The sequence below is a fragment of the Melospiza georgiana genome, chromosome 1 (genome assembly GCF_028018845.1).
Source record: "Melospiza georgiana isolate bMelGeo1 chromosome 1, bMelGeo1.pri, whole genome shotgun sequence".
Lineage (NCBI taxonomy): Eukaryota > Metazoa > Chordata > Aves > Passeriformes > Passerellidae > Melospiza > Melospiza georgiana.
In genome coordinates, this window is record NC_080430.1 from 23836631 (window position 1) to 23863597 (window position 26967).

General features: G+C 39.3%; 1 protein-coding gene across 1 annotated transcript in view; it reads left to right on the forward strand.

The window, feature by feature from the left end:
* Positions 1 to 9308: 9308 nt before the first annotated feature.
* The window catches only part of AKAP9 (A-kinase anchoring protein 9), a 106006-nt gene continuing 88347 nt past the window's right edge, over positions 9309 to 26967 (forward strand). Inside the window, exon 1 of the mRNA XM_058033603.1 lies at positions 9309 to 9531. Within this exon, the coding sequence (XP_057889586.1) occupies positions 9484 to 9531 (48 nt within the window). The 5' untranslated portion in view covers positions 9309 to 9483. The remainder of the gene's footprint in view (positions 9532 to 26967) is intronic.

The following is a 26967-nucleotide window of genomic DNA, read 5'->3' on the forward strand; positions in this document are numbered from 1 at the left end:
GTGGCATTACAGGAATATGAAGTACCATGCATCACTTCCAGCTCCACAGCAGTTGAAGAGCTTGTGGAGAACCACTTCAGAGCTTAGATACTGCCATTTCTTGGAACATACAGTGAACATGAGGTCATGCAATATTCTGGAACAATATGATTGAGGCTACTCCTTTAGCAAATATAAATCAAGTTCTGGCACTGTTTTGTTCTCTCCCTTCAGCTCTAATGTCCTGCACAGAAGTTTACTAGTTAAGCAGTGCTGTTTATTTCTCTGCACCAGGAGAGTATTTCTGGGATTTTTTCTGTCTTGGCATCAGAACTTGTTCATGACAACCCAGCTACACATCAGCCACGCTTCTACAGAACTGTTGCAACTTACACCTCCAAAGGAAGAGTAAAGTGAGTGGAAAATTACCCAAGGTCCTTTCACTGGGGCCAGTGAAAGAAGCAGTTTCTCTAATGACTAGCTGTTTTATTCCTCCCCTAAAGCAAACTTCCCAGGCTTTAAATTCACCTGTGCAAATGGTCCAGTAAGTGCTTTATTTTGTTTACACTGAACTATAACCCTAACAAAGAGATAAACAATACAGATTGGCCCTTGATAATCATGGATCTGCCATTTCCAGTGCTGATCAGAGACGTAGGGGTGACAGCAGCTGTGTCACAATTCTGCTCATGTCTATCATAAAAATACACAACTGTCCCACGTCAGTGGAGAAGTTAGGAACTGTATAGAATTGCAAGGGTAAATATTGATTCATGCACATGAGGTGTACCAGCCAACGTGGGGCACCATGAATGTGGCATTACAGTTTCTTTTAGCCTTCATACATCCAGGTACAACACAAGTTGACTAATCACTGACAGCCACACTGCTGATTAGCAATGATAGTAGAACTTTGCAAAGCAGCTGTATTTTTCCAGGATTCTTGCTGCTTGTCTGCTGATCCAGATGTCCCTGGAGCCAGTCTTGCCAGTTATCTATGAGACAAGATGACACTGAGAGGCTTTCATAGACGTGTCAGAGAGGCTGGGATGCTGGTGGTTATCTCGGTTGTCCAGGCATATCTTTTACCCTTCAGACAGCTCTGAGCTTCCCAGAAGCAAAGGCATTTACTTCTAGGGTCAGGTAGTGCTTTAGCTTGTTTAACTGAAGCATGAACAATACTACAGTGTCTGGTAAAACAGCATTATTCCATTGCATTACAGTATACCATGTAAACATTAACTAACATATATATTAACTAAATTTTACACTGGAAAGACTGACATACAATTATTAGGGAAAGGAATTTTTCTAACAATTCCCCGATGTGTTGCAGCTGCAGATGGGCAGTGGAAAGGCACTTGGGCTCCTCGCTGTCCCTCGTGCAGAGATTGTCTGGTTTGTCCTCTTCCCTTGTGCCAGCACACTAGATGGGCCCGCGTGTCACCCCTTTGCTCGGTTAGACTGTCCTGCTGAAGCAGCACACACCTTTACAGGAGCCCAACAAACCCCATGGAGGATCTGCTTTCACCTCACGGACTACGAGCGCTGACCACAAATCTTCAAAGCCTCTGACTCTAAAATAACCGCGGGTGTCCGACATTCGCGGCAGGAACAGGCCCGGCCCCTGCCCGGGGGCCGCCTCAGGCGGGACCCGCCGAGAGGCGCGGCCGCATTTCCAGGGCCGTTTCGCCCAGCAGTTCTTTTGCGGCTGAGCCAGTAGCCAGAAGATGGCAGCAGACGATAAAATATGTCTGAATTTTGGTTCCAAGCTATTGCCCGTAAAGATTTGTTCCCCCGAAAGCCTTTTTCAGAAAGGCTTCGATTCACTGCAGCAAGTGATGTGCTACAAACCTCTTGTGCTCAACTCATGTAGTTTTTAAACCAGCGGGTTTATAGCAGCAGGTAGAAAACAAGTTGCGCTTTAAAGAATGTTCAGGTTTAATGACAACAAAAGCTGGAGTCGTGCAAGGGCGCAAGAGCCAGGAACACAGGCTGGCCAGCTCTAGGGCGTGGGGCATTGAAATCACCGAACTGATTGGGCTGGAAGGGACCTTTTAAATGTCATCCAGCTCCAACCCCTCCACCATGGGCAGGGGCACCTTCCACTAGAACAGAAAGCCCCATCCACCCCAGCCTTGGGCATCTGCTGGCGTGGGACCTGGCAGCACTCAGCCCTGTCTTCACAGAAGGGCTAACAAGAAAAACAATAAATCTCTCTCAGCAATTGGATCTGCTGTAAAGTCCTCACAGTTACATCTGCAGCACCCAGCCAGGTGCTTATGCACAATATTTTGTGGTTAAAGCAGGAGCAGCGTGTGGTTCCATGGGAAAGCGACCACACCACATTGCCACCTCCTGATGCACGCCCCAGTGAGTTAAGTCTGGCTGGATTTGCAGTGCACACAGCATATTTTCACAGTAGTTCAGTCATCACAGAATCACAGAATCATACAATGGCCTGAGTTGGAAGGGACCTCAGAGATCATCGATTTCCATCCCCACCAGCATGGGCAGGTTGCTCAGAGCCCCATCCAACCTGGCCTTGAATACTTCCATGGATGGGACATCCACAACTTTCTGTGGGCAGCCTGTTCCAGTGCCTCACTACTCTCACAGTAAAGATTTTTTTCCTAGTATCTAATCTAACCCTGCTGTCTTTCAGTTTGAAAGACTTGTCCTGTCACTACATGCTCTTGTGAAAAGTCCCTTTCCATCTCTCTTGTAGGCTCCCTTCAGGTACTGTAAAGCTGCAATAAGGTCATCCCAAAGCCTTTTCTTCTCCAGGCTGAAATAAATCCTTTTGCCAGGGTGTTAGTGAGGTCTTTGGAAGTCCTAAGCACTTCTCCCAGCTTTGCTGTGTCTGTGGAACTCTTTATTTGAGGTGACAGAAGATCTTCCTATGAGTACTAAAGTCTAGGAAATTCTTTGTTCTTACTAGTACTTATACTAGTACTTATGGGATTACCTGACCTGACATACCAGCTCTTTTTCCCCCATAAATAATACTGTAATGGGGGTGGTAATGTAATGTAAAGTAATAATGCTTTTAATGTATTTTGAGGCTTGTTGAAATATGGAAAAAAGAAGTATTTTCCATTTCAGCACCAAAATACATTAAAATAGTTAAAGTTTTAGGAAGCTATAGCTTCCTCAGATTTTGTAATTGTTGCCTGGAGCACTTCATCTCAGATACTGTCAGAAATTCTGGAATTTCTAAAAATACACTGGGGATGCTGATCTGTGAGGTGATCAGTTGGGACAAATTTGAAGAGAAACTGGTATACTCTCTGGTGAGTGGTACTGTGCTGAAATGTGGACATTCTATTAAATTATTAATTTCTCCCATGTTCTAAATGGAGTTTCATTAATTACACTTGACCATATAAAATAGCAGAATAGTAGGAAGATAGCTTGCTTTTATACCTTCCTATGCAGTAGGCTAAAGAGAATCTTATTCTGAACCTTCATGTAAACTTGGACAGTTGTGACCAATCATAAAGAAATATGTACTATAATAGTTCTACAGAAACCACATACAAATATCTGATTTTTGCTAGAAATCAATCTTTGTTGGTACCTCAAATATCAAGCGCCTGTTTGAAGCTTCAGGGTCACTTAACTAATTATCTGTATTAGTTGCAATCTTACTTAAATTACCTTCCTTGATATATTATGCCTGCAGAATAAATTATTCATCTCAGAAAACGTCTTAGCTAAAAAGTCTTGCCTCTTCCTAGTTACAGTCTTTTCATCAAAGCAACAAACAAATACCAGAGTATTTACCTTAATTAATTAAATGATAAGGGCTAGACTCAAATATACATCCAAAAAGATATGTGGAGATTACAATTAGTCAAACTAGAAGCTGTACAATTCCAGCACTCAGGAAAGAAAGACACAGATCTCCAGAAGGTCTGTGTTACTGTAATTGTGCAAGAGGTCTGTGTTTCAACACTTTTGTCTGAGTTGTTTTACTGTATTTTCAGCAAGATGAAAAATGTTTGGTATTGGAAACAAGAAACACACTTTGTTGTGCTCAACTTGATTTTGTCTGATTGAAGCATACTAGCAAGCCCACAATTATTCAAGTATTAAGTGAATGCCTGGACCATATCCATGGAAAGCTTTAGTGTCTGATTTCTTCTGTTACTTCTTATAACAAAATTTTCTTTGACTTTGAAAAAAAAGCTTGCTGTACAGACATTTGGTGGGACACTGGTTGCAATGGTTAATATAGATTTGTCTAACTTCACAGCTGCAGACAGGGGTTAAAATTACAACTTTTTCTAATTGTTTTTTCTTGTGTGGGAACATTTTATTTTCATCCTCGGAGCCTGTTTTTTTCATAGGATTTGGTACTTTTATTTAGAAATACATATAAGAGAATAGAAATTTTAGCTGTTACATAGGAACTTGATTCCAAAATATTCATCAGTTGCCTCATTTAATGATTTTTCATAATGCTATGCCTCACCAGTGATTTCCAAAAGAAAACAGATGCAAAGAAACAGGGAAAAAAAACCAGCAACACAACCACCCATGCTTTTAAAAGCATGTCTTCCTTACATCTCCACCTCACCTACTTTTTAGTCACCAAGCCTCACTGTTTGTTCTGTAATGGTATCTGTTCTGCTCTGCTTTGAAGGAGAGAACTTTCATCTCTTTCTGAAACACAAGCTGGTCCGAACATAAATAACACACCTTAATGTCCCTGTGGCAAAAGTTTTTATAACATGCAGTCAGACTAAGCTGAATACAATGAATCGAGTTCTACCTGAAATTTGAGTTGACTTCCACTTGCTAACAGCTAATTAAAATAAATAGGTAATCACTAATCAGCAGTACCTGCAATGGGTCTGTGAAATTGGGAACTTTACATATTTCACCTGAATCACCTGCCTGGTTCAAGCAATCCAAGCAAGCAGTACTCTGGGAGACTCCAGTGCCAAGGCTCAGTGCAGATGAAGAGCAGATGGTAGGGGACAGACTGTGACAAAGGCACAGGTAAGGTAGTCATTAAGTCAACTTCATATTCTCCGTGCAAGCTCACACTGAGGTGGAGGTAAATCTGTTTGGTTGCCATGCACTATGACAGGTAGGCACTAAGGCATTTCTGTACTGGCAGTACCATCTGCCATAGAACTCCCACTAGGTTCAGTGGAAGCAGGTGCATGTCCTGGTCAAATAAAACCTTCACCATGATCATCTCTCAGAGGTGTCTCTTATTTTCACACTTCAACCCTTTAATATTCACTATAATAGAAAGTGTTATCCCACCAGGTGGGTTTTGAACAGCAGGTCAAGAGCCACAGCAGAACATGTCCATCACAGTTGGACATGCTGTGATGGTGATGAAAGACATCCCCCTCTCCCTTTGTCTCTGATGGGCAATATGATCTGTCTTAAGGTGAGAACACCAGGTGGGAATTGCAGGAGGAATGATTTGGATGTTCACATAATCAATCTATTCCAGAGATGGGGGAGTTGTGGTGATTACTATCGACTTTGCTATGCATCAGCCTGCAAAATCTATTAAATGCTCCTGGGCCAGCAGACTGGGCCAGCTGAGTGAACTGGTATCCTGAGGTTGCAGGCAGGATCTGGTGAATCCCCAGCCCCACAAGGACACCTGCAGGGTATGTCCAGCCCTAAGACAGGGAACACTCACTTTTGGGTGGGTGAGTAAAGGTGCTAAGATCTGGTAAAACACAAAGATAAAATCCTGAAGTAGCTATATAGGTGCTTTGCAATTCTGAATTCTGCAAGGCCAAAGACTGTAAACCTGTTTATATAAACCAGTTCATATAGCCAAATCTGCTTATATTATAACTTTTTATACCTGCTTATATTATATACTGCACCGATAACATTTAAATGCTGTATTAGCAACAAATCTAATTATAATAATGTACATAATCAGTGTCATGTTTTTTGTGCCTGACCAAGAGTCTTCTCTCCATCACTCTGCTACACATACATATAAGAAGGTCATATCCATTAACAGGAGAATTACTCCTTTATGAATTATATTGACCAAATACAGACATTCAAAACTGAAAAAAAACCCAAAAAACCCCCCAAACAAACAAACAAAAACAACAGCAAAAAAAAAACCCCACAACAATAAAAAATAAATTAAAAAAAAACCACAAAAAACCCAAACCTAAAAAAATGTTTTAATTTAAGTATTTCACTTAAAATCTAGAAAGTGGCATAATCATTGTATTGCTGCTAGGAAAACATCTGACTGCTGTCAGGTAATTTTTTCTTACAAGATGGATCAGGGAATCTTATGTGATCCATATAAAAGTCTTTCATTCTGACCTGTATTTTTGTTGAAGAAAATAAATTAGAGTTAGATAGTATTGTTATTAAGAGGTATTGCTGAAGTTATAACACCTGAGAATACATAATATCTGTGCTCCTTACATGTTGGAAGAGGTTGTATGTGCCTGTGATTTTAAAAAATCTTTTTCATATTATTTGTGAATTACCAGCAGCATGTTGTGATCTGACAGCCCTCTGATTCTGGCTTCAGTGGACTGTGACAGAATTTGAATCTCCTAATCAGAACTTTGTGATTATCACAGATGGTCTTTAGGCTTCATCTTTTGGCTTCATAGTCCACTAAAGGGCCACAATGAAAGTTACCAGGCATACATTCTCTGAACAGTGAATAAAGGAAACAGAAGAGGTAGGAAGAATGTGGAGTTTCATTGTTAGAGAAAATGCTGTAGATGAAGAAGCCTTTTTCCCTGTCCCCAGACAGACACAACTAAAAATTAGGTCTGATATTCAAAGCTGGTTCAGTGCCATTTTATATATGAATATTTTTCAATAATAAATTTAGTTCTAAATAAAAATAATTCTAGGCCAAAACACCAGTTCTTGTTTTGGAGAATATCCGATCTGTATTTCTTACCTTGTTAATCTGTTTTACTTCTTATATGCTCTCAAAAGCAGTTTACATGTTTAACTTAAGTGAATTTAATGAGTTGTTAGAGTTATTCAGCACTTTCTTACATTCTTGGGCAAGTGAACATTATTAGTCAATTCTGAGAATTAAGCAAACAAGATGAATGCCCTTCTGTAACTGAAAGTTTAGTTGGCTAACCAAGTTGTGAATTCCAGATAGCTTGCCCCGCATGAATGATAAAATAGGAATTAAAATAGCTGAAGTAGGCAATCATACAGTATGGGTTTGGGGTTTTTTTTCCCTAGGAGAGAAAGTCCTGTTCTTCCAATGCTGAGAGGATATGGAAATATAATTCCTTGAGATATTCTATCTAGTAGTAGTTTCCACAGTATTCTATTATAGTTTGTCAGTAGGGTTATCATGACTTTCATAGTCATGAATTAGGTGTTAAGTTAAAATCCAATAAAATTACATGGATGTAAGTCTATAAGTAAAAGGAAAATTAGGCCCATCAATTCTTAGCATTAATTCAAGAACCCATTTAATTATAGGATTTGGAAAGTTTGTAATTGTGTTCTAAATGGGATATTTACTGAAAAATTATTATCTAAGTGTCGTGTGTGTGAAATTTTACTGACATCTGATTGCTAGTTCTACTACAGGGGCCTCTAACAGTCAAGAAGAATGTCACTGACACAAAAATGGTGATTTATTTTTCCCTCAGGGATCTCTGGGCCTTTGTAGTTGCTGGGGAAAAAATTTCTATTTGTACAGGCTTTGAGGAGGTACTTCAATTTACTGACTTAGGAACACGTTTTTAAGAAATGAACTCAAATTTATGTTCCTATAAAAATCTTTCCTCTTGAATTAGTTCTTCTCATTTTCATTTGCTGCTTTCCTCTATAACGTGATTTTCCTGTAGTGAAATGGCAAAGTCTGAGAACTTTAACTGAAACAAATGTCTTGCTTCAAATATGAAACAACAGATGATGCAGACATTTTTCGTTCCCTATGATGGATGGTGTTTTCTTTTTACATAAATGGTATACATTCCTTTTTGACTGAAGGTTGAGAACGTTGTTTTGTAAACACAGGAATGCACATGACCTGTACCTATTATCTAATTATTTCAGACTTTTCCGTGAAATGTAATGGAGGAGGAAAGGAAAATCCTTTGACATGAAATCCTCAGATTGTAGGTTTAGTTTACTTTGGTAGTAATATGGGTGTTTTGTTGCTAGGACACCTAATTGACTTTAAAAAAAACCTTGTTCCTGGTCAGTAATACTGTGCAAATACTGTTTTCTTTTGTGTTTCTGTTTGTTTAGTTTTTTTGGGCGTATCCTGTCTTTGCTGGAAAATTCAGGCAAGGAAAGAATGTATGCTAAAGGAACCACACTCAAAAGATCAGCAAAGCTGAGATCTAAGTTAATTCCGAAAGACTTTGAGTTTTGCATTTAGTAAAGCAGCATGATTCCAAATGCAGAATAAAGAATCCGTTCCCACTGCAGCTGGTACACGTTCCGGGGAAGCCTTTTTCCTTCCTTTGTGTGTAAGCCTGTGCCATCCATCGCACCATCGCAATCGGAACCCACCTCAAGGGGAACTGAAAAAAAAAGCACAATAGGAGCACGTGACACAAAGTGCTATTAGCCTTTCAAGGCGCACATTAAGTAGACTATTAAATTATCTCAGAATATTGCTCTGTATTTGCTGAGGTATAGAAATTGTATGAGCATTTAATTGCCACGTGCCATATTCCCCATTGTGCTTTTAACACACTTCTTCCAGCCCGTCTGGCACGACGAGCGCATGGTAAGTAATTTCAACAGGGGAGGCTACCCATCCTTTGTTGTCATCCTTACACAGTCTGCGGCACACGCTCGGGAAGCTCGTTGCACTGCCAAGCCTTAGATAGAGCTGTAGGATCCCTGCAATTGTGTGAGCGGCGCGCCGGAGCAGGACAGCACCTGGAGAAGCAGAACTGTCAGAATTAGCCTTCAATCCCCACACACGGGATTGGCGGGGCAGCAGAGCTCGGGTGCTGCCCGTTCAGAGCCCCGTGTCGCAGTCCAGCGAGCGCCGGGCGGCTCGGCAGTGCTGTTCTTTTGTGGGCAGCGGGAGCCCCCGCCTCTGCCCGCAGGGCGGGGGTGTGGAGGGGGGTGTGCCGGGGGGTGTGCCCACCGGCGCTGTCCGCGCCCGCTGCCCCCGGCGCCGCCGCCGCCCTGCGGGCAGGGGTCAAACGCGCTCCTCCGGGGGCGGCTCCGGCGGGACTCGGCGGCAGCCGGGCGGGCGGGGGTCGCCGGCGGGCAGAGGCGCCGGGAGCGGCCCGGGCTCGGGAAGGAGGGGCCGGCGGCGGCGGGAGGAGGAGCGGGCGGCCACACGTCACTTTCCCCGGCCGCGTGTTTACGTGGAGCTGAAGATGGCGGCGCCGGTGCCCCCGCCACGGCAGCTGTCGTCGCTGTGAGGCGGGACGGGACCGGACCAGACCGGACAGCGAACGTGTGCGCCCCGGCTGAGGGGAGGCCGCGGGGCGAGCCCCCCCTCCTGCTGCCGGTAACACCGTGCTCTCCCGCACAGACGCCATGGAGGACGAGGAGCGGCTGAAGAAGCTGGAGGCTGGGAAAGCCAAGGTAGGAGGAGGAGGCGGTGGCGTGGCGGGGAGACAGCGGGGTCAGGGCGGGGGAGGCTGTCAGCGGGGCCGGGCCGAGCCGCGCCGTGCGGCGGCGGAGCGGGGCTGCGGCAGGGGCTTGGCGCGAGGCCCCGCCGCGAACAAAGCCGCGGGCGGAGGAGGCGCTTTGTGCCGCCCGCCCCGCGCTCCCCCGCCCGCCGCGGGGCCGGGCTGCGCTCCCGGCCGGGCGGTGGGTCCGTGCCCGGCGACACCGGCCCCCGACACCTGGCATGCCACAGGTGCCAGTCACGGGGCCGGACGGTGACAGCCCGGACAGCGCCCGCTGCGGCGCCGGACGGAGGAAGAGCCAAGGAGGAAGAGGAGAAGGAGCCTTAACCTCATTACCCTTCGCAGCCGAGGCGCGAATCCCGTTTACCTCATAAGCCTGGGAAACCCTGTGAACCTTTAAGGAAGTTTATGAAACCGACAGCTGTTCTCAGCGTGGAGCTAATGCCGTGGGAGAGCCTTAGGAGGCAGGGATTAGCGGTGCCTCCAGCGGTGCGGCGCGGTGCTCGGGCCGGGGGCTGGGAGCGCCGTGACTCAGCCGCGGGACCCCGCCGGGAGCGCCCGCAGCCCTCACCGCCCCGGGGCTCCCGGGCGGCTCCGACGCTGCTCTGCGGGCTAGCCCAAGGGTTAGTCGGCGAGATTTGCATTTTACTCTAAGCATGGCTCGGTACACACCGGCTGCACAGCATTTCGCCTTCTGGGCAGCAGACCAGACTACACTTCAGGAGGACCTCTTTTTAACTTCAAAGAAACCTTTGGTGGTTAACGAGATAAGCTAATTAAAGGCATTTTAGATAAAATTAGTGTTTTGACGTTAGGTATCTATTTCCTTCCTGTAATCATAGCTAAATGATAAGAGTTCAGAAGTTGGTCAGTCATTCATGCTAAAGATATGCATGTAACTTGGCAGGAGCTAATAGTAGAGGCAAAAGGAAGACAAGCTAAAGATGAAACTGTGAAACATCATTTTCACGTCTTATTTATGCGGACTATAGAAAAGATATTCATTTGCAAAGTATTGAATAGGTATTTTGCTGTACTAGTAAAAAAACGTAGTGTGTTTCTGTTTGGGTTCAAAATGGCTGTTGGGAGAATCTCCTAGATGGAGTTGTATGCTTATATAGAAAAACCTGTTCCTTAAATGCTTAGTGCAAGAGTGGTGCTTGCACAACATTATGTGTACTCATAAAAGGCACTGGGACAGATTAGATCCCAGTGGCAGTACATTTTGTCACAGACTGGCTAATTCTTTTGCAGAAAATTAGAAAGTAGTTCATAAAGAAAATGGTTAAAGTAGATTTGCTGGTATTATAAAGCACAATGAAGAGTTTAGATTTTTCTGCCCATTTTGGCCTGGGGTTAACACAGAAAATTAATGACAATTACTGAAAATTGAACCAAAAGACAGGACTCTAGCAGGAATTCAGTGACTTCCTTCAAACTTTGAGATAAGACATGTACAGTTTGCTAATTTAGTCTGTATTTTAAGAGTACTGTCATAACTTTCACTATTGTTCTAGTCTTTTCTATCTAAAACCTAATGCTGTTCTTGTAAGTTTTTGCCAGAAGACTTTAGTATTCATGCTTTTAAATGTCCCCTGTGATTTAAGTCATTATCACTCTTTAAAGCTATACATGGTTTATGTGAAAATGGACTGTAAAAGCAGTGTGAGTTTTTTCAGATTTTTTGTTTGTGTTCTGTGTTGCATTTACCCCCTTTTTACATGTGAATGTAAAAATGTGTTGTATAGCAGAGATTATGTCACAATCTTTCAGTGACAAATGTCAGGGATAAAAGCAGAAAAGAAGGAATTTTGTTAGTAGAGAATGAAAGCAGGAGTTGCTCCTGTAGTTGCTTTTCTTGTTTTCAAGCAGATTCACAGTAGTGTAATAAGTGCATCTCCTAAAATTACTTGGCTCCAGTGGATATCTTCTGCAAACTACAGCAACCAAAAAACCATCCAGAAACCAAAGCATCCAGAAAACCTTTGAGCTTTATCACTTGAGAGTTATTTAAATAAAGTAACTGAGAAAATGTGTTTAAGTAGATGTTGTTATTATGCCAAAAAGTGCAGGTATTGCTATACTGCGGACACCTTAAACCATCCATCTGAAATGACAAACTGTAAATAAGGTGTTCCATAAACTGCAGGATGAATGCAGGTAATTGGCAATCTGGTAAAAGAGCCTAGTGGATGCCATGAAGGTGGCTGGTACATTGCTAACAGTGGAGTTATTATTCACAATTGAGACCTGAATTCTGGTTTGGTTTTTTCCTTGTAAAGTTGGCACTGCTAAATCTCAGTGTCTGCATGCATATTAAACCATATGAGCTCTCTTGTAAAGCAACCATTTGGTTGTATTTTAATATCAAGTGGTAAATGTGGTATTTGGTTTTGTGTGAATATATCTACAATGGAACTTCTTCTTGATGACTTCTATGACACTGTCCCCCCACATAGATCTTTTATGGAGAAGTGTATTAAAAGTGGATTTTCTGCAAATTTATTTTCTTCTGAGTCCTCTTTTATTGTTACTGGAAATTGTGAATCTTACCTTGCTTGAATGGTGCCAAGTGTACTCAAGCCTGCAGAACAGGTCTCAGTGTGAACACACAGCCTTTCCCAGTACATAATTTGAAAATTGGAATAAAAAGTCTTGATGGAGGCTCACCAATATTCATGTGTACCTGCTGATTTTCAGTGACTACACCCAAGTCTGCATTATGAAGCAGTTTGCACAATATGTTGTTGTTCTGTCTGTTACAAGTCTGCAAAAGCAAGGGAGACACGCAGTTAAATCCAGTAAATTACATGCTCCTTTTCCCAGACCTGTAGTCATTAATTTTCTTTTGGTGTGAGTAAATCTGCTGAATATTAACCCAGACTCTATAAATGTCTGTCTCCCTTCCATTGAAGGGAGACATTCAAAATGGTCTCTCAGTTCCTCTATAGAACTCCCTTCTCCCCCAAAGAGGATGTTTCTTTCTTTATCTTATCTCATGATGTCCTTATGGAAGCAAGCACAGTGTGTGTTAGAAAGGCCAGTTAAGGGAAACTGTGTTGACTGTGATGGAAAGTGGAAGGGAGGTGTGTGCCAGCAACAGAAATATAGATGCATGCTGTAAGGTTGATCAGTGCCCTAAAAAACAGTGACATTAGAAATGCCTCAGATGTGTTTGTGCCTTGCTGAGGAGACTTGGAATATTGTTGGTGGCCTGAGATAGTGAATGTGTATCTGGTCTTAGGAAAAGACTATGGAGCATGGTGGTTGAAGGTCTTGACATGGCATACTACATGTGGATTCCTGTGTGCATCAGTTTGCTTGGAAAGCTCCTCTCACATTAAAGAGGGTATTATTTATGGTAGTTGGGTTGGGTATTTTAATTTCATGTATGTATTTAGCAGCTTAGTAAATAGCTTTTCTTATTAGGATGTGGGACTGTCTTGATCAACTTTCAGAACTACAGAGAGTAATTTGCTAGCTTCAGAATAAAACCATGGTGATTGGATTCCCTTGTCAGAAAGTGGCTGAGGGTATTTTGGTGAAAAGCTTTTGAAATTTATAAAAATATTTTAATTTCTATGCACATGGACACACGTGAAAGGCACAGCTGTTATAACTGGCAAAATTGAGATGAAGCTATCAGTAGCAAGTTTTATGGAATGATCCATTTTACAGTACTGAAATTTAGTTAGCAAAGTATTTAAAAAGTGTTTAAATTTCTAGTGAGCAAAGGGCACTCCTTGGCTGTATGCTTGTTTTTCCTGTGGGAGGGGTGAACAAGGGAATGACACTATTGCACTTTGTAAGTTCTCTTGGGTTGGTCTAGGATTTCAGGTCTAATGTTAGAAATACATAATCTAGTGTTTTGTTTTTCAAAGATTTCATGAATGTTTGAAATACATTGTGCAGTGTTCTAAGAAACTGTGTAATTGTTGGATAACCTGAAGAAATTAGTGAGTTGGTTTAAACACTTGAGAACAGAGGCTGTTACTGCTTTTCATCTGTACTAGAAAATCACTGGGCAGATGGAGCAATGATGTCGGCTGGGGAAGCTCTAATGGCTCTCAGTGGACAAGTATTACAGGTTGTACAACTAATTTGGCAAGTTATCTTCACAAATTGAATAGTCAAAAGAAATAATTGCATATTTTGTCATCTGGTCATGCATGTAAATGTTTCAGATGAGTGAAGATGAAAATGATATGTATTATTAAAATAGCATTGTCCAAGAGTCTGGGAATGTTTGCTGTTTGCATTGCTATGTCTTTCTTTTTTGAGGGGAGAAAAATCCTCACTCATCTGTAACCTCTTTGGACTGAGTAGTTTCAGAAGTCTCAAGGAAAGGTGTTGATATGTTGAGTTTTTTTAAATAAAACACTCAAGCAAACATGGAATATTTATGTGACTCAGTGATTAAAGCTCTAATTTAAATCCCCCAGAAGAACTCGAAGTAGAGATTGAGTCTAAAACACAGTGTAAAACACAGTCTTTTTGAACTCCCTGTAATTTACCTGAAGAGTTAAAAAAGCAGTATCTCAGTAGTTATTAAAGAGTTTTTCACTGAAGTCACAGATCACAGAATATAGAATATTCTGGGTTGAAAGGGACCTACAAGGATCATCAAGTTCAACTCTTAAGTGATTTAAGACAAGTTCAACTCTTAAGTGATTTACCTATGGGAATTGAATACACAACTTTGGTGCTGTCAGCACCATGCTCTAACCAAGGGAGCTAATTTAAGGGTCAGTCAAATTAAATAGATTTAAAACTTACATGCCATTAAATAGCTGGGCTATTAACACATCATCTTTCACTTTAAAGTGTAGACTGTTCATTTTGTTTATCCTGTCTGCCTCAAATAACTTGAGCAAAAATAAACGGAATTGTGGAAGGAAGAATTTACTTTTCAGTCTGCATTTTCCTACTCTGCTTTTCTCTTAAAAGAAGTTGTATTTGCCATATCATGAAGTGCTGATTTCATCATAAAACCTAGTCATTGTGGTCATTCTTCATAAATTATGGACGGAAGAAGCTTTTTGAATTAAAAGTTCACAGCATGGCAGTGGTGCTTTCCCTATATCTGAAGATGCTGGTGTGTATTAATGGAAAAGGCAGGAAGCAAGTAGATCTTTCAAAAGTTTCCTGGAAAGGGAAGGCTTTGGCTTGAGAGTACAGTGAAGCTGAAAAATACTATCATGAACAGTTTATTTTAAGGAGTTCTTTTTCTTGCACATGGAGATCCTTAGAAATCTGTATCAAATCTGTATCTAGTTCCTAGGCATTCTTTTGTTGTGCTGCAAAGCTTTTTTTCCCTAGGTCCTTCTGAAATTGTGGGGTGTGACTTCTTTTAATTTACAGGCTTCAATGTGCTCACTCCAGTCTGCATCTCTGTCAATTTTAAATGCAAATAATAGAAGGTATGTGGAGTTGCATGTGTATATTTTGATTGTAAACATGAAATTATATCTGTGATTTTCTCTGCAACACAGAGAAAATCACAAATATAAAGACTGAACATTGCCCTGGAGAGAGCACATGTGGTTTTAAAACTTTTTTGAGTAAAAGAAGATAGGACAGAAATTGAGTAGAGGTGAGAAAAGAGCAAAGTGTGAGGTGTTCAGCTTGTTGTGCATGCATTTATTTTTGTTCAAAACAGTGGATATCTATGTTGTATTGTAGAGAAAAAGATTTTATATACATTTGAGATAGAAATATATTCAGTCTAGATAATTGATTGCTACTGGTGTGGTACATAAGCTTGGGTGAGAGATCAAATGGAAATCTGTGGTAGCATTTTCAAGACACATTATATGCCTAATAGCAGAAAAATTGGTATGACTAGTTTAATTTCTCTTTTGAGGATAATAAGACTATCAGCTCATTACAATTTACTCAGTGTTCTTTTTTTTTTGCTTTGAAAAAATAAAAATAAATTGTATTTTTTTTCTCACATACTCAAATTTTTATCGACTCTCTTGGGTATTTGTTAAAAAAAAGATACTTCAACTGAAATCTGGGATTTCAACTCTCTTTCAAATTGGAACTACTAGAAGTATTCCTGTTTCTGAGTGTGGGTTTTTTTCATGATATTGTTTTCATGTCTATTTCCCTCGTTCCACAAATCTGTTCTTGCTTTTGATACAGGGCTTGATTATTGGTTTTAGATGTTGTTTATCAATGTACTTTTATTCACGTCTTTAAAGTAGCTCTCTAGTTTCCAATGGTGGTGCAAGGTAAAACAAGCTGTAATTTTTTTTTTCTTCTGTGAATGGAGAGAAGTATCACTTCAAAATAATCTTTGTTCTTTTGCCCGTTTAGAGAGAATTGTTCTTTCATCCAAAATGCTAGTGAATTTCACAAAAACAGAGAAATAAGTCAGCACAGTTAGTAGCACAGTGAGAGCAAGAAATGGCATTGTAAAACTGCAGTTCTCTTGTTTTCTTGTTCCTTGTGTAAGAAGGAATTGCAGAAAAGAAAGCACAAAGTTGCTTTTTGCCTACTTTCAAGACTTTCTTTGCTTTAGTGCAAGTCTGTCCCTCATTTCTGTGGTCTTCTTTCTAACTACTTATTTTCTTAGTATGTGTGTTGCAATAGCAAAACAGAGATGACTGCAACATGTGTTTCCCTATTATAACTAGAATCTAGAAAAATTTGTTTGTTAGTACTTACTTGGAAATAAGCTTGATCACCACCACAAATTCATTCTAAAGGACATTCTAAATTTCAGTGTATCTGATACTCCCAGGAAATTGGACTTCTTGGCATATGTGGGTGTTGCCAGAAAATCCTGTATTTTTTCCTAATAGTGAATATCCAAACAACTGTGTGCTTTTAAATACTGATGTACAAAGGTATTAACTGTAGAATAATACATGCTTACTCTAGCATCTTAGAGTTTGGAATAGTGAAAAATCTGATGAAAATAACGTTGCTTATTTTCATAAGGTCCAACTTTGTTGAACTACTGTATATTTCAACATAAGCTTATATACTAGTAGCACAATTGCTGGAAATGCTAATTTAGGGTCTGAAAGCTCTGTCCTAAATATCTGCCCCACAGAGAGAGATTTCAAGGTATTTCTATGTATTTGTTTCAAAATAATTTTGTTGCAGATACATGTTAGTGTGTCACTTTGAATTTGGAATGATAAATGTGCCACAGTTCAACAAAACACAATTGATAATTGCAGTCTTTTAATTGCTATGCTGAAACATAAATACTTTTTGAAATTTATGTTGATGAGATGCTTGTCTGTTGACTGCAAAGAGTTGGCACACCCTATTGTGTTGATGGTTCTGATGTTCCTGTTTATTGAAAGAAATCTTTGAGAATCTTTATTTTCCCATGATTTCTTGAGAAGCCAACATTTTATAACCACCTTTCCTACAACCAGTGGAAGAAAGATTGAACAATTAATAAAAATGTTTCAATTTCTTAGAATTCTTAGTTTCTTGGAAGTATGGATGAGTTCTCCTGCTTCTCTCCTCTTCTGAAAAAGAGCCCCGGCAATCTTCCACATGGAACAAATTCAACAGTTGTCAGCTGGGCAAAGGAATGTGAGACTCTAGATACCAAACATTATGTTGAGGGTAGTGAGGGAGTGATCAAATCCCAGTTGTAACAACACTGAATTGTAACATCATGGCAAAATGAAGAAGAGGTGGTCTATTGGACTATGCTTCTAAATCTCAAAACATGAAGAAATTTTAAAATTCTTGACAGTGTGACATAATGATGGTAAAGAGAATATACACCATTTTTGTGATATTTTTAGAGGAAAGCCTAGATTTGATGAAAACTGTTCTGCCACGGCAAAATTACAGGATATCTCTAAAACTACAATAGCAAGCAAGACCCAAGAAGATTGGTAGAGTTAAAGAGATGGAGTTGATGGGATTTTTCTGGCACTGAACATGTTTCTGTGCAAATATTGATAAAACAGGTGTTCCAGAGAACAAGCAGCGTAAGTTACATAACGTTTTATTCAAATCTGAGTTCAGTGGTAGGCTGTGATTTGATAGAAGAGGTTATCCCTTAATCCTGGCTTTGTTTGCTGACCTTTTTACTTGTCATTAAACTCTTCTCTGTGAAGAAACCTCCGGTATCCAACCACAAAACAAGAGGAAAATATTTAAGTATTTCTAAATCCATTTAGATTCTCTAAGAGAGGTAACGGGTTTAACATAAAACCTGTATATTTGCATTGAGAATGTTTATTTTTCAATTGAAAGGTATATAGGTTAAATGTCTTACTATAACAGGTAATGCTCAATAACAATGATAAGAAAACCCTGTCTGGGTCTGTTCAGTTGTATGCTGTGTTAGCTAGCCTAATTTGCTGTGTTAAAAGAAATAAAGGATGTCTGATACATCAAAGACTCCTTGAAGATGGATGTGTGTTAGATTTTCTTCACTATTTGGAATATATTCTAGGAATTCAATTTAGCTTTCTTAAAAAAAAACAACCAACAAAAAACAAAAACAAGACTCCACAGGCAAGTGCAGTTTTGTGAGCAATATCAATGTCTTTGTGAACTTGCTTTTCTCATAATTCAGCAGCGTGTAAAAAGTGATAAAAGCCTGTCAAAATAGGACAAGCCTGTCAAGCCTTGCACACTGAGCATGAAATTCATGCAGTTGGTTCTTCCCTTATGTCTGCCCAGTTCCTTGCAGAGCTGTCTCTCTCTCACAAGCTGCAGTTTGTGGGCTTTATTCTCACTCTGTCCATTCAGTGCCAGACATGCCAAATGGTGGGAATTAATGTAAAAGTGATATAAACTAGGTGGGAAAAAAGTGAAGCACAGCTGAGTTTGACTTGTTCTAAAATATTTGCAATTTACTAAAAAAATAAAAGAATATATACGATAAACATTTCTTAAAATGAAAATTTAGGTTTTGTTTGGTTTCTGCACAGAGTTGAAGCATAGAGGTGGCCAAAAATGCGTATGAATAATCACTTAAAAATGTATTGAAATTCTCCAGAATTTTTGCTTTTGACAACTGAACACAATGTTCCTGAAAAGATTGCACTGACAACTGGATGGAAGTCATCACATCACTTGTTTTTATTAACAAGGAATGGCTATCAGTTCCTGCTTAGCATGAACTGAATTTAAACAATTGATCTGTATCTGAAAAGCTGATTGTATTGTTGACAAAAGATGTAACCTCTCAGATTCTGTGCCAGTTGGCGCTTGTCAAGTTGAAAAAAATTATAATCTTGTGTTGGTTATTAATAAAGCCTTATTTAGACCTAGTCTGTTCATTCTAAAGGTGCCTCTTTCTTTCAGACATCTTGGCTAATGAGAAATTAGATGCAAACACAACTCTTGAGATCTTGCTGTGCCTTTACATGTTTTCTCTACCTGTTGGGTTTTATTTCTCTCAGTTCTTGATCTTTAAACATCTCTGTCGCAGCTACATTTTTACATAAGAGGACACTGTGGATAGGAAAAATGTAGATTTATTCTACATAAATGCAACTAAATTGTTTCCTCTTAGGATGAAAAAGTTAAATTTACATGAATCAGAATAATGTAAACAGTGCATAAAGTCTTAAAGTAGATCAATAGTTTATGCTTTTTCTAACATCCAAAAATGCTTTCGTCGGCCCTTCTCAGCCAATATCTAATAAACTCTGCTTCCTCATTTAGTATAATGACTAAATGTTACCTTGCAGGAGTAAGGAAAAATGTGCATTGTTGGGCAGTTCAGGACTTCTGCTGATCAGAAAAAACATGCAGTGGGCTGCAGCCCCTTTCTTGAAGCATCAGCACTAATGACAAATGCTTTTGTCATTCAAGTTTTCTTGCATTAGCTGCCTAGAGAAGTCTGGGCAAAGCCTCTTCAGATACAGATTCTCTCCATGCAGTTCTTTACATGTTGCAGTATTGTTGCATATTTAAAGCCCTGTGCTCTAGAAATGGTAGTTATTTAAAGTTAACTGATTAGAATTTGCGGTTGGATAATTGCAGTGTGTTGTGGAAAGAGGAACTATGGGAGCTGGAATGGAGTATTGATTAGTATCCCACAGGATGTAGTAGTTGCCTGACTACAATTTTCTGTAGATGCGTCAGGATTTTCATTGTGGGATTCTAACCAGTATTCACGATTTTTGAGAAGCAGTTGATTATCCCCAGCCTTGGCCCCCTGGAAGCCACATTGATGCTTGATAATACACTGTAACCACAGCTGCAGTTATCCTGCAGTTATCAGTAAGACTCTATATACTCATTAGGGAGTCTCAAAAGACTGGCAGAGACTGTTCTTTAAATGAAACAGACTTCTCTGAATGAATTGTCAACATTCAGGTCCTTGGGGATCTGCACAACTGTTAACAGGAGACCCCTTTTAGGTAACTAGGGCTGATCTGACAGAACTTGCTGAAAGTGTTAAAGATTTTTGACACTGTGTGACATCATCTTATAAGCAAACTAAAGACTTGGTTAAGGTACAATCATCGTTTTATGTTACAAATGAAAAGAAAATTTGACTTAGCATTATTTGTTTTAATGGCTTACTCTCTAAGTAGGTGGTCATTCAGTCTTCCACAGAGCCTGTGTCACTCAGTGTTTACATTATTAGCTGTGGAAAGAATGTGTGTTTGTATGTACACAGTACTAAACTGAAGTGGGTGGTAAACGTGGTAAAGAGGCTTAGACTTCAAAATAATCTGGTACAAAAGGATGTGGAAGCAACACTTAAGGCTTTTTTTGCTTCTTTGTGGTAAGGACTGTCCTTGGGCTTTACAGGTCCTTGAGTTTAATGGCAGAATTGGAAGGCTGATGTATTATCCTCTATACAAACTGGGGACCACTTAAGCAATTTTGATGTAAAAACATTTATGGGATTGAGTACAGTGCGTCCCAGCATCCTGCATAAGCTGGGTGCTATTGTTATAAGGCTGTTTCTTTGCTCACCTTTGAAAGGTCATTGCCTTCAGAGATTTCAAATGAAGCAGGAGGAAAAAAGCAAACATCAGCTCCATATTCAAGGAAGGTGAGAAGGAGTATCAGGATCTGTAGGCAGGTCAGCCTGGCTTTGGTGTCTGGAAGATGATGGAGCAGATCTTCCTGGAAGCCGTGTTCAGGCACAGAAAGGCCAAGAGCATGATTGGAATTTATCAAGGGCAAGTTAATTGTCCTCTGTAATAAACTGAATGTCCCAATAGATGGGGAGAGAATGGTGGGTGTTGCTTACCTTGACTTTAGGAAGGCATTTAATGTGATCTCTTAGAGGCTGTTTGTACAAACTGGAGATAGGTGGCTAGGATTCATGGTGTGCAAGGTGGGCAGAAAATTAGCTGGACTGCTGTGCTCAGATTGCTGAAGCGAAGTCCAGCTGGTGGTACGTAGTGTTCTTCAGGTGTAAAGTTGGATATTTTGTAAATGACCTGCACTGGAGGGAGTGTGCCTGCTGTGTGCTCGTGGATGATACTGCCTTAGGGAGAGGTTAATGAATTGAGGTATAGGGCTTCTTATCAGAGACACTTTGGCAGTCTGAAAGAACAGGCTGGCAGAAAAGTCATGAAGTCTTAGCAGCATGAAAGATGGTAGAGGAAAGTTCACACCCTTTCCCATTGGCAGAAGGGAGGAATTTTTGATTCCATTTCATTACAGGGCTGTAAAAGTAGCCTAGAGAATGTTCCAGTGACTAAGAGAAAGAGGTGATACAAGTGTGATCCACTTTGAAGTCAGGAAGGGATCCTGCATTTCTCAGTAGTGGTCAGCAATGTTGTTTTCATATCCTAAAACAGGAAGAGGACCCCCAAAATTGATTTCTGCCTACAATCCAAATTTTGGAATATTTTTTGTCACAACTTCTTTAAGCCAAGTTGTGCTTTTCTAATGTGGTCAACTTGGGTAGGTAATACTCTTGGGTTTTACCTGAAACAAGGTAAGAATAACTTGAGGAACAGAATTATGTTATTTAATTGCATCTTAGCTGTTATCTGGATGATAATGGGCTGATGTGATCAAATACTGATTGAGAAGTTAAGGGGTACTGTTTTACCTCTCTCCTGCTCCTCCCCATGTAATTATTTCATGGCAGCATATATTGGGGTGGTGGGAGAATGGAGGAAATAGATGGATACAAATTTTTTCTTCCCAACCAACTGCAATAAAATAATCCTTTGTGTTGGGAAAATCACATTCAAATATTTGATTTCACCGTGCCAGATTAGACAATATAAAGGTAATTTTAAAAAATGCAAATAAATAGGTATATACTCAGTAGTTCAGTATCCTAAGGAGCTGGGTTAATCTGTACAACAAAAGGATTATATAAAAACTGCATATTTCTGATGTAATGTAGTAAGATGACTAGCAATTATGATAATTTATGATACTGTTTCACACTTTCCATGCTCCCTAAAATAAGTCTGTATTTTTAGGTGTTATCTTCATCAATTTAGGCTGGGGAAGAGCACCTCTTCAACTTGGACCATAATGTCCATGTAACTAGTTGTGTGAGGAAAATGGATTTCAAGTGTTTTACTAGAAACCCACTTGAAGTAGTGCTATAAAACAAGTGAATTTATTCTGGGGATTTTTCTTCAGTTGAAAACATATAGATTTTTCTTATAGTTATTTCTTACATAAATGCATGTAAGCAAAAACATAAATGAGTCTGGTAATGCTCAAAATCAAATAGAGTGTAAGTAATTTGTATTTAGGATAACATTATTAGAAACACGAGAATCATTACTTGTCAAAGCTTTTTATTTTCTCATTTCATAGTTTTAGTGTTAATAGTTCAATCTTTATAAAAATTAAAAATGTCAACCTTAACTTTTAAACAGGTAAGAATTGATAAGTAGAATGAAGTGTCTGTGTTACATTCAAACTTGCAGGTTGCCAATAATTTGATTGGCAAGCACTGTGTGGAGTTACTGGCAGCTGATGCTTCTGCATGCTTTTGTATTTTTAGAGTTGCCTTCTAACTGGCATGCACAGATGGTCATGGGTGATGATTTTTGTGTGTTTCTGAATTAAATATAACATTTATATGGTAATTTAAATTTCATCGTCTCAATATCTTGTGTTAATTACTCTATATGGGTTTTGATATTAATTGGGAAGTTAGAGTGTGGGATTTTTAGTAGTAATAAGAAGAACACTTGTTCTCATTAAGCAGTCAGTGTTGTTTTGTGGTCGCAGAAGTTGTTTAAAGTTTTCTTGAAAAAAATTACTCTGATTTGACACCTTTATCGTGCTGATAATAAAGAATGTTATGCCACAAAGTAAGTAGTTTCAGAGGTATTAAAGTCAAAAGACCATAAAGTATTTAGGACTGCTCTTACCTAGAGTTTAAAATGCTTTTAGAGAAACCCTGTGAACTCCTGTTTGAAATACCAGGCTTGTTCTGCTTGTCTATGAAGTTCAGTGTGGTACATAACTTCTTTCCCCTCTCAGATTCCTGTTAAAAATGAGGGCTAAAATCTGTGTTCTAGGATGCGGTAAATGGCAGTTATGTGTGTTTAATACAAAGAAAATTATAATTGAGAAGAAAAATTAGCACATAGGAGATATGAAAATAATTTCTCTTTTACCAGAATCAGACTCGCCTCTTTCCATCCATTATTACCAAAATTTAGATTGAGATTTAGCCTTGCTTTGGGCTCAAGGAAAAGGTAGACTCACTTCTTCACTGCCTTGCAGTCTCAGGAATGTTTTCCTAAGGTTATTTTTTGGGGAAGAAGAGCAGCATAGGAAAAAAGTTACAGAACAAGGCAGAAATTTGCTGACTGCTTCTAGTATTTAATTACATAGTTTCTTTGCTTTTTATGCTGTACCTATTCTGTAAGACATTTCTTCTGAATTGAGTATTTTTTAAGACCTAAATATAGTGGAATTAATATGCTTATATGCTTAGCCATGTTACTGTATTGTAGTTGTTTTCTTAAAATAGTTACCCTGTAAGAACTCCAAGGGATTAATTAAAGGCGTCTCCAGCTGTTGATTTAACTATATTTAGTCACACAGCTGATACAACTATAGACTTATTAAAGAACAGGTGTTAAACCAGTTGCTTTAAGAAGAAATAAATTGAAGCTATTACCTAAGCAATGCTCAGATTGTTGATAAATTTATTTTGGTGATACATACCGGTATATGTCTGATGACTCTGCTACATTCCAGAAATTGAAATTCTGAATAGATTAATGTTTTAATGCTTATATTTAGCCTCTAATTTGCTACTATGCTTTAAAATATATATTTGGGGTTTATTTTTTCATAAGCCTGACTGAAGCTCACTATGAGTGCAAATCCATTACTTTTTGAATTTCTTGTGGTCTGTGGCATATTCATCTCTATGGTTCATTTAAATATTCAGTTGTGAACAGTTCATGAGGTATGATTCTGCAGGTAAGAATGAGAAAAGTTGATCCTATTTGTAACTCACTGGACTTTTCTGGGTCTGTAGGAATCAACTGCTGTAAATGTAAAGCCTAACCCTACAATTTTGTTGAATCAAACACAATATTGAAAGAAATAGCAGATATAAAATTGCAACCTAGTACATAGTCTTAATGCTTAAGTGCTTTTTGCCTTCTGCTCAGGAGGGCAGTATCTGCCTTTTAATTTCAGAAGATAACTTGTTTCACAAGGCTGAATTCATCAAGAATGGAGTGGGAGAAAAATAAAATCTTAAACATATTTATAATTGTACAACCTTACAAAAAATGTCAATGCAGAAACTTGCTAAGGAGTTCACCTTTATGAAGTATTGTACTAATTATGGCCTCTGTCTAATGATTTTTCTATCAAGTGTGTTTTGTAGGCAATTAATCTGTTCCAAAGGCTTTAAGATGTGATGCCTTTTGCAAGTTCCAGGCATTTTTGATTGTTTTTTAGTTGTTTGCTTTTTTTTTTACCTATGTCTTCATCTGATCAGATTTATTGAGCACAAGCTTTGTCTTGATTGCTGTGTATGCCTTAAGGCAGTAGAAACACACAGCAATCTAACTTCCATTTGGTTGGTGTTATGTATCATGTGTGCCCTACCTAATTTAGTCTAATACATCCAACCAGTGGCTTAATTTTATTAGTTATTCTTAAGTTTTAACACAATATCTGAAACTTTTTATTTTGACAACTTGTCATTAAGATGAAGGGGTAACATGTTGTTACACATCAAGAACATGAATGGGTAGGGTTGTGGCTCCTTTTGGAGCTCAAAATTCTATGTATTATTCTGCCTGTCACAGCCTCTACCACTTATTGTTCAGCTGTTAAGTGTTACTAAGATATGATCATTTGATAGCTTGACTTAAAACACCAGAGATCAAATCTTCTGTGCACTTCCTAAAGTCTGTATTTTGTTTGTGTCAGCAAAACGTATTGCATCCTGGGCTTTCATTCATGGGAAACTGATACTAAAATCATAGTGTAGACTTACACCTTTAAAACAGCAGCTGTTTCAGTTAATAGAATCTCATCTACATTTACATCTTGTTTAGGGTCCTGCACTCCTTGAGATTACTGTTCTTGAATGGATGCCGCAGCTGAAGTTACCCATAGCCTGAGGTGGATACCAAAACACCCCAGAAAAGTGCCTGAAGATAAATATTGATACTTTTTTTTCTAAAGGATAACGTGTTCATACAGTCCAATGAACTGTACTGTAACTGTATGGAAAACAACTAATGCTTTCAGAGTATCTAAATCTCATATTAGAATGAGTTTTTAAGAATGAATTAACATATAAAGCCATCTTCTGGGTGTAAATTTTCAAAAGACTCTTGTGAGATATGAAGGACGACATGGCAAAGCAGTGAAGTTTTCTAGTTCAAAAATTAGTGGAAAACATAAGTTATTAAAAACTTGCAATTTAGCAAAGTAGTAAAACCTTTCTTCCCTCATTCTTTTATAAAAGTTAAAATTAATTGTAACATATTTTTTACCATTATTAAAATTTATTCAGCAAAACTTTTGCTCTGGCCTGGAATTTACTTACTATGGCAAGTTGGATTATTTTAGAAGAGTTTAGGGAGTAGAGGAAGAAACATTTTTCTTTAACATGTTTGTGAATCCATTTGATACATTGTGATAAGTCCTCCTACTTCCCCACCTCCCCTCCAAAAGTTGTTTCAAAAGTTTTTAGGACATTGAAGAATTGACTTAGTGCCATTTGGGGTTTTTTCAGCCTAGCTGAAGATAATTTCAGGATCCAGTTTTTAATTAAAAGCTGGTGTTAAACAGAAACCTGGTGGAGCAAGAGTGTGTTTCTGTTGGTGCAAAACTCTTTTGCCTTCCTATTGTTACTGAGCCTCTGAAACCTGGCAAAAGTGTCTGATAGACAATGCCTTTGGAGACAGCACCCAACTGGTGACTCTCATCACTTAATGTAGGGAAAATGAGGGTCGCTGTTATGTCAGCACCTTGAGCCTGGTTGGCCGAAGATCCTAATGTTTCAGGCTTCAAGTATGGATGACCTGTGGTTTTTCTAGAAAGCAGCACGAAACAAGCTTCTGTTGGCCTCTCATTTTTGTCACTAACAGCTTGTCCCAATCCAGTTATTTCCTCTTGGCTTTGGGGGCATTTGGTACCAATGTGGGTCAGATGATTTTTTGACCCTCATTATCACCAGAGGGAGGCAGCATTTAATATGAGAAGAGTAAAATGACAAAGTAGTTAGGATCAGTATATAAATCATTTAAGTAGAAGCAGTTTAGTTAAAGACCAGTTGAGCAACTTTTTTTAGAAGTTAATTTAAGGCATTGCTTTTGTTGAAGCAGTCCAGCATTGAAATGTGCTTGGTATACTTGTGTCAGTCATTGTAACCTCACTTAGAGTGAATTTTCATACACTTAACTTCCATTCTGTGTCCAGAAAATAACCCAGCTGTAATGAACTTAGCTGGTCCTAGATCTGTTCCTATTTAAACTCTTGGGACAGGGAAGAGCAGACCAGATCAGAACCGCACTAATTCTGAGGCTTTCCAGCTCACAGTGCCATCTGGCGGGGTTCATTCCAGTTCAGCGCCCTTGGTAATTAGCACTGCCAGCAGTACTCTTAACTTGATAAAGACTGGCTAAAAAGAATTGCCCGAGGTGCTGTTCCTCTCATTATCCTGTGCTGTCCCTCAAGATACCATAGCTATCTATAATTGTAAACTGATAATCCCATTGGTTTTCTTCAGAGAACTCCAAAGGAATGGCTGTCTCTGAAGCTGAAAGACTCTCAGGCTTTTATTTAGGAAGACACTAGGATTTCTTCTTTGGAAATTTTCTTATTCTTATTGTCATCAACTAGTACTCATAAGCCACTTAAGTTTCCATAAGGGGAGACATTCTGAGGTCTTGTTCAAGTTGTTTGGGAAATCCTGGCTGTGAGTGCAACACAAAAATCAGTAGATTGAAAATTCTTCATTTCTGGGTGA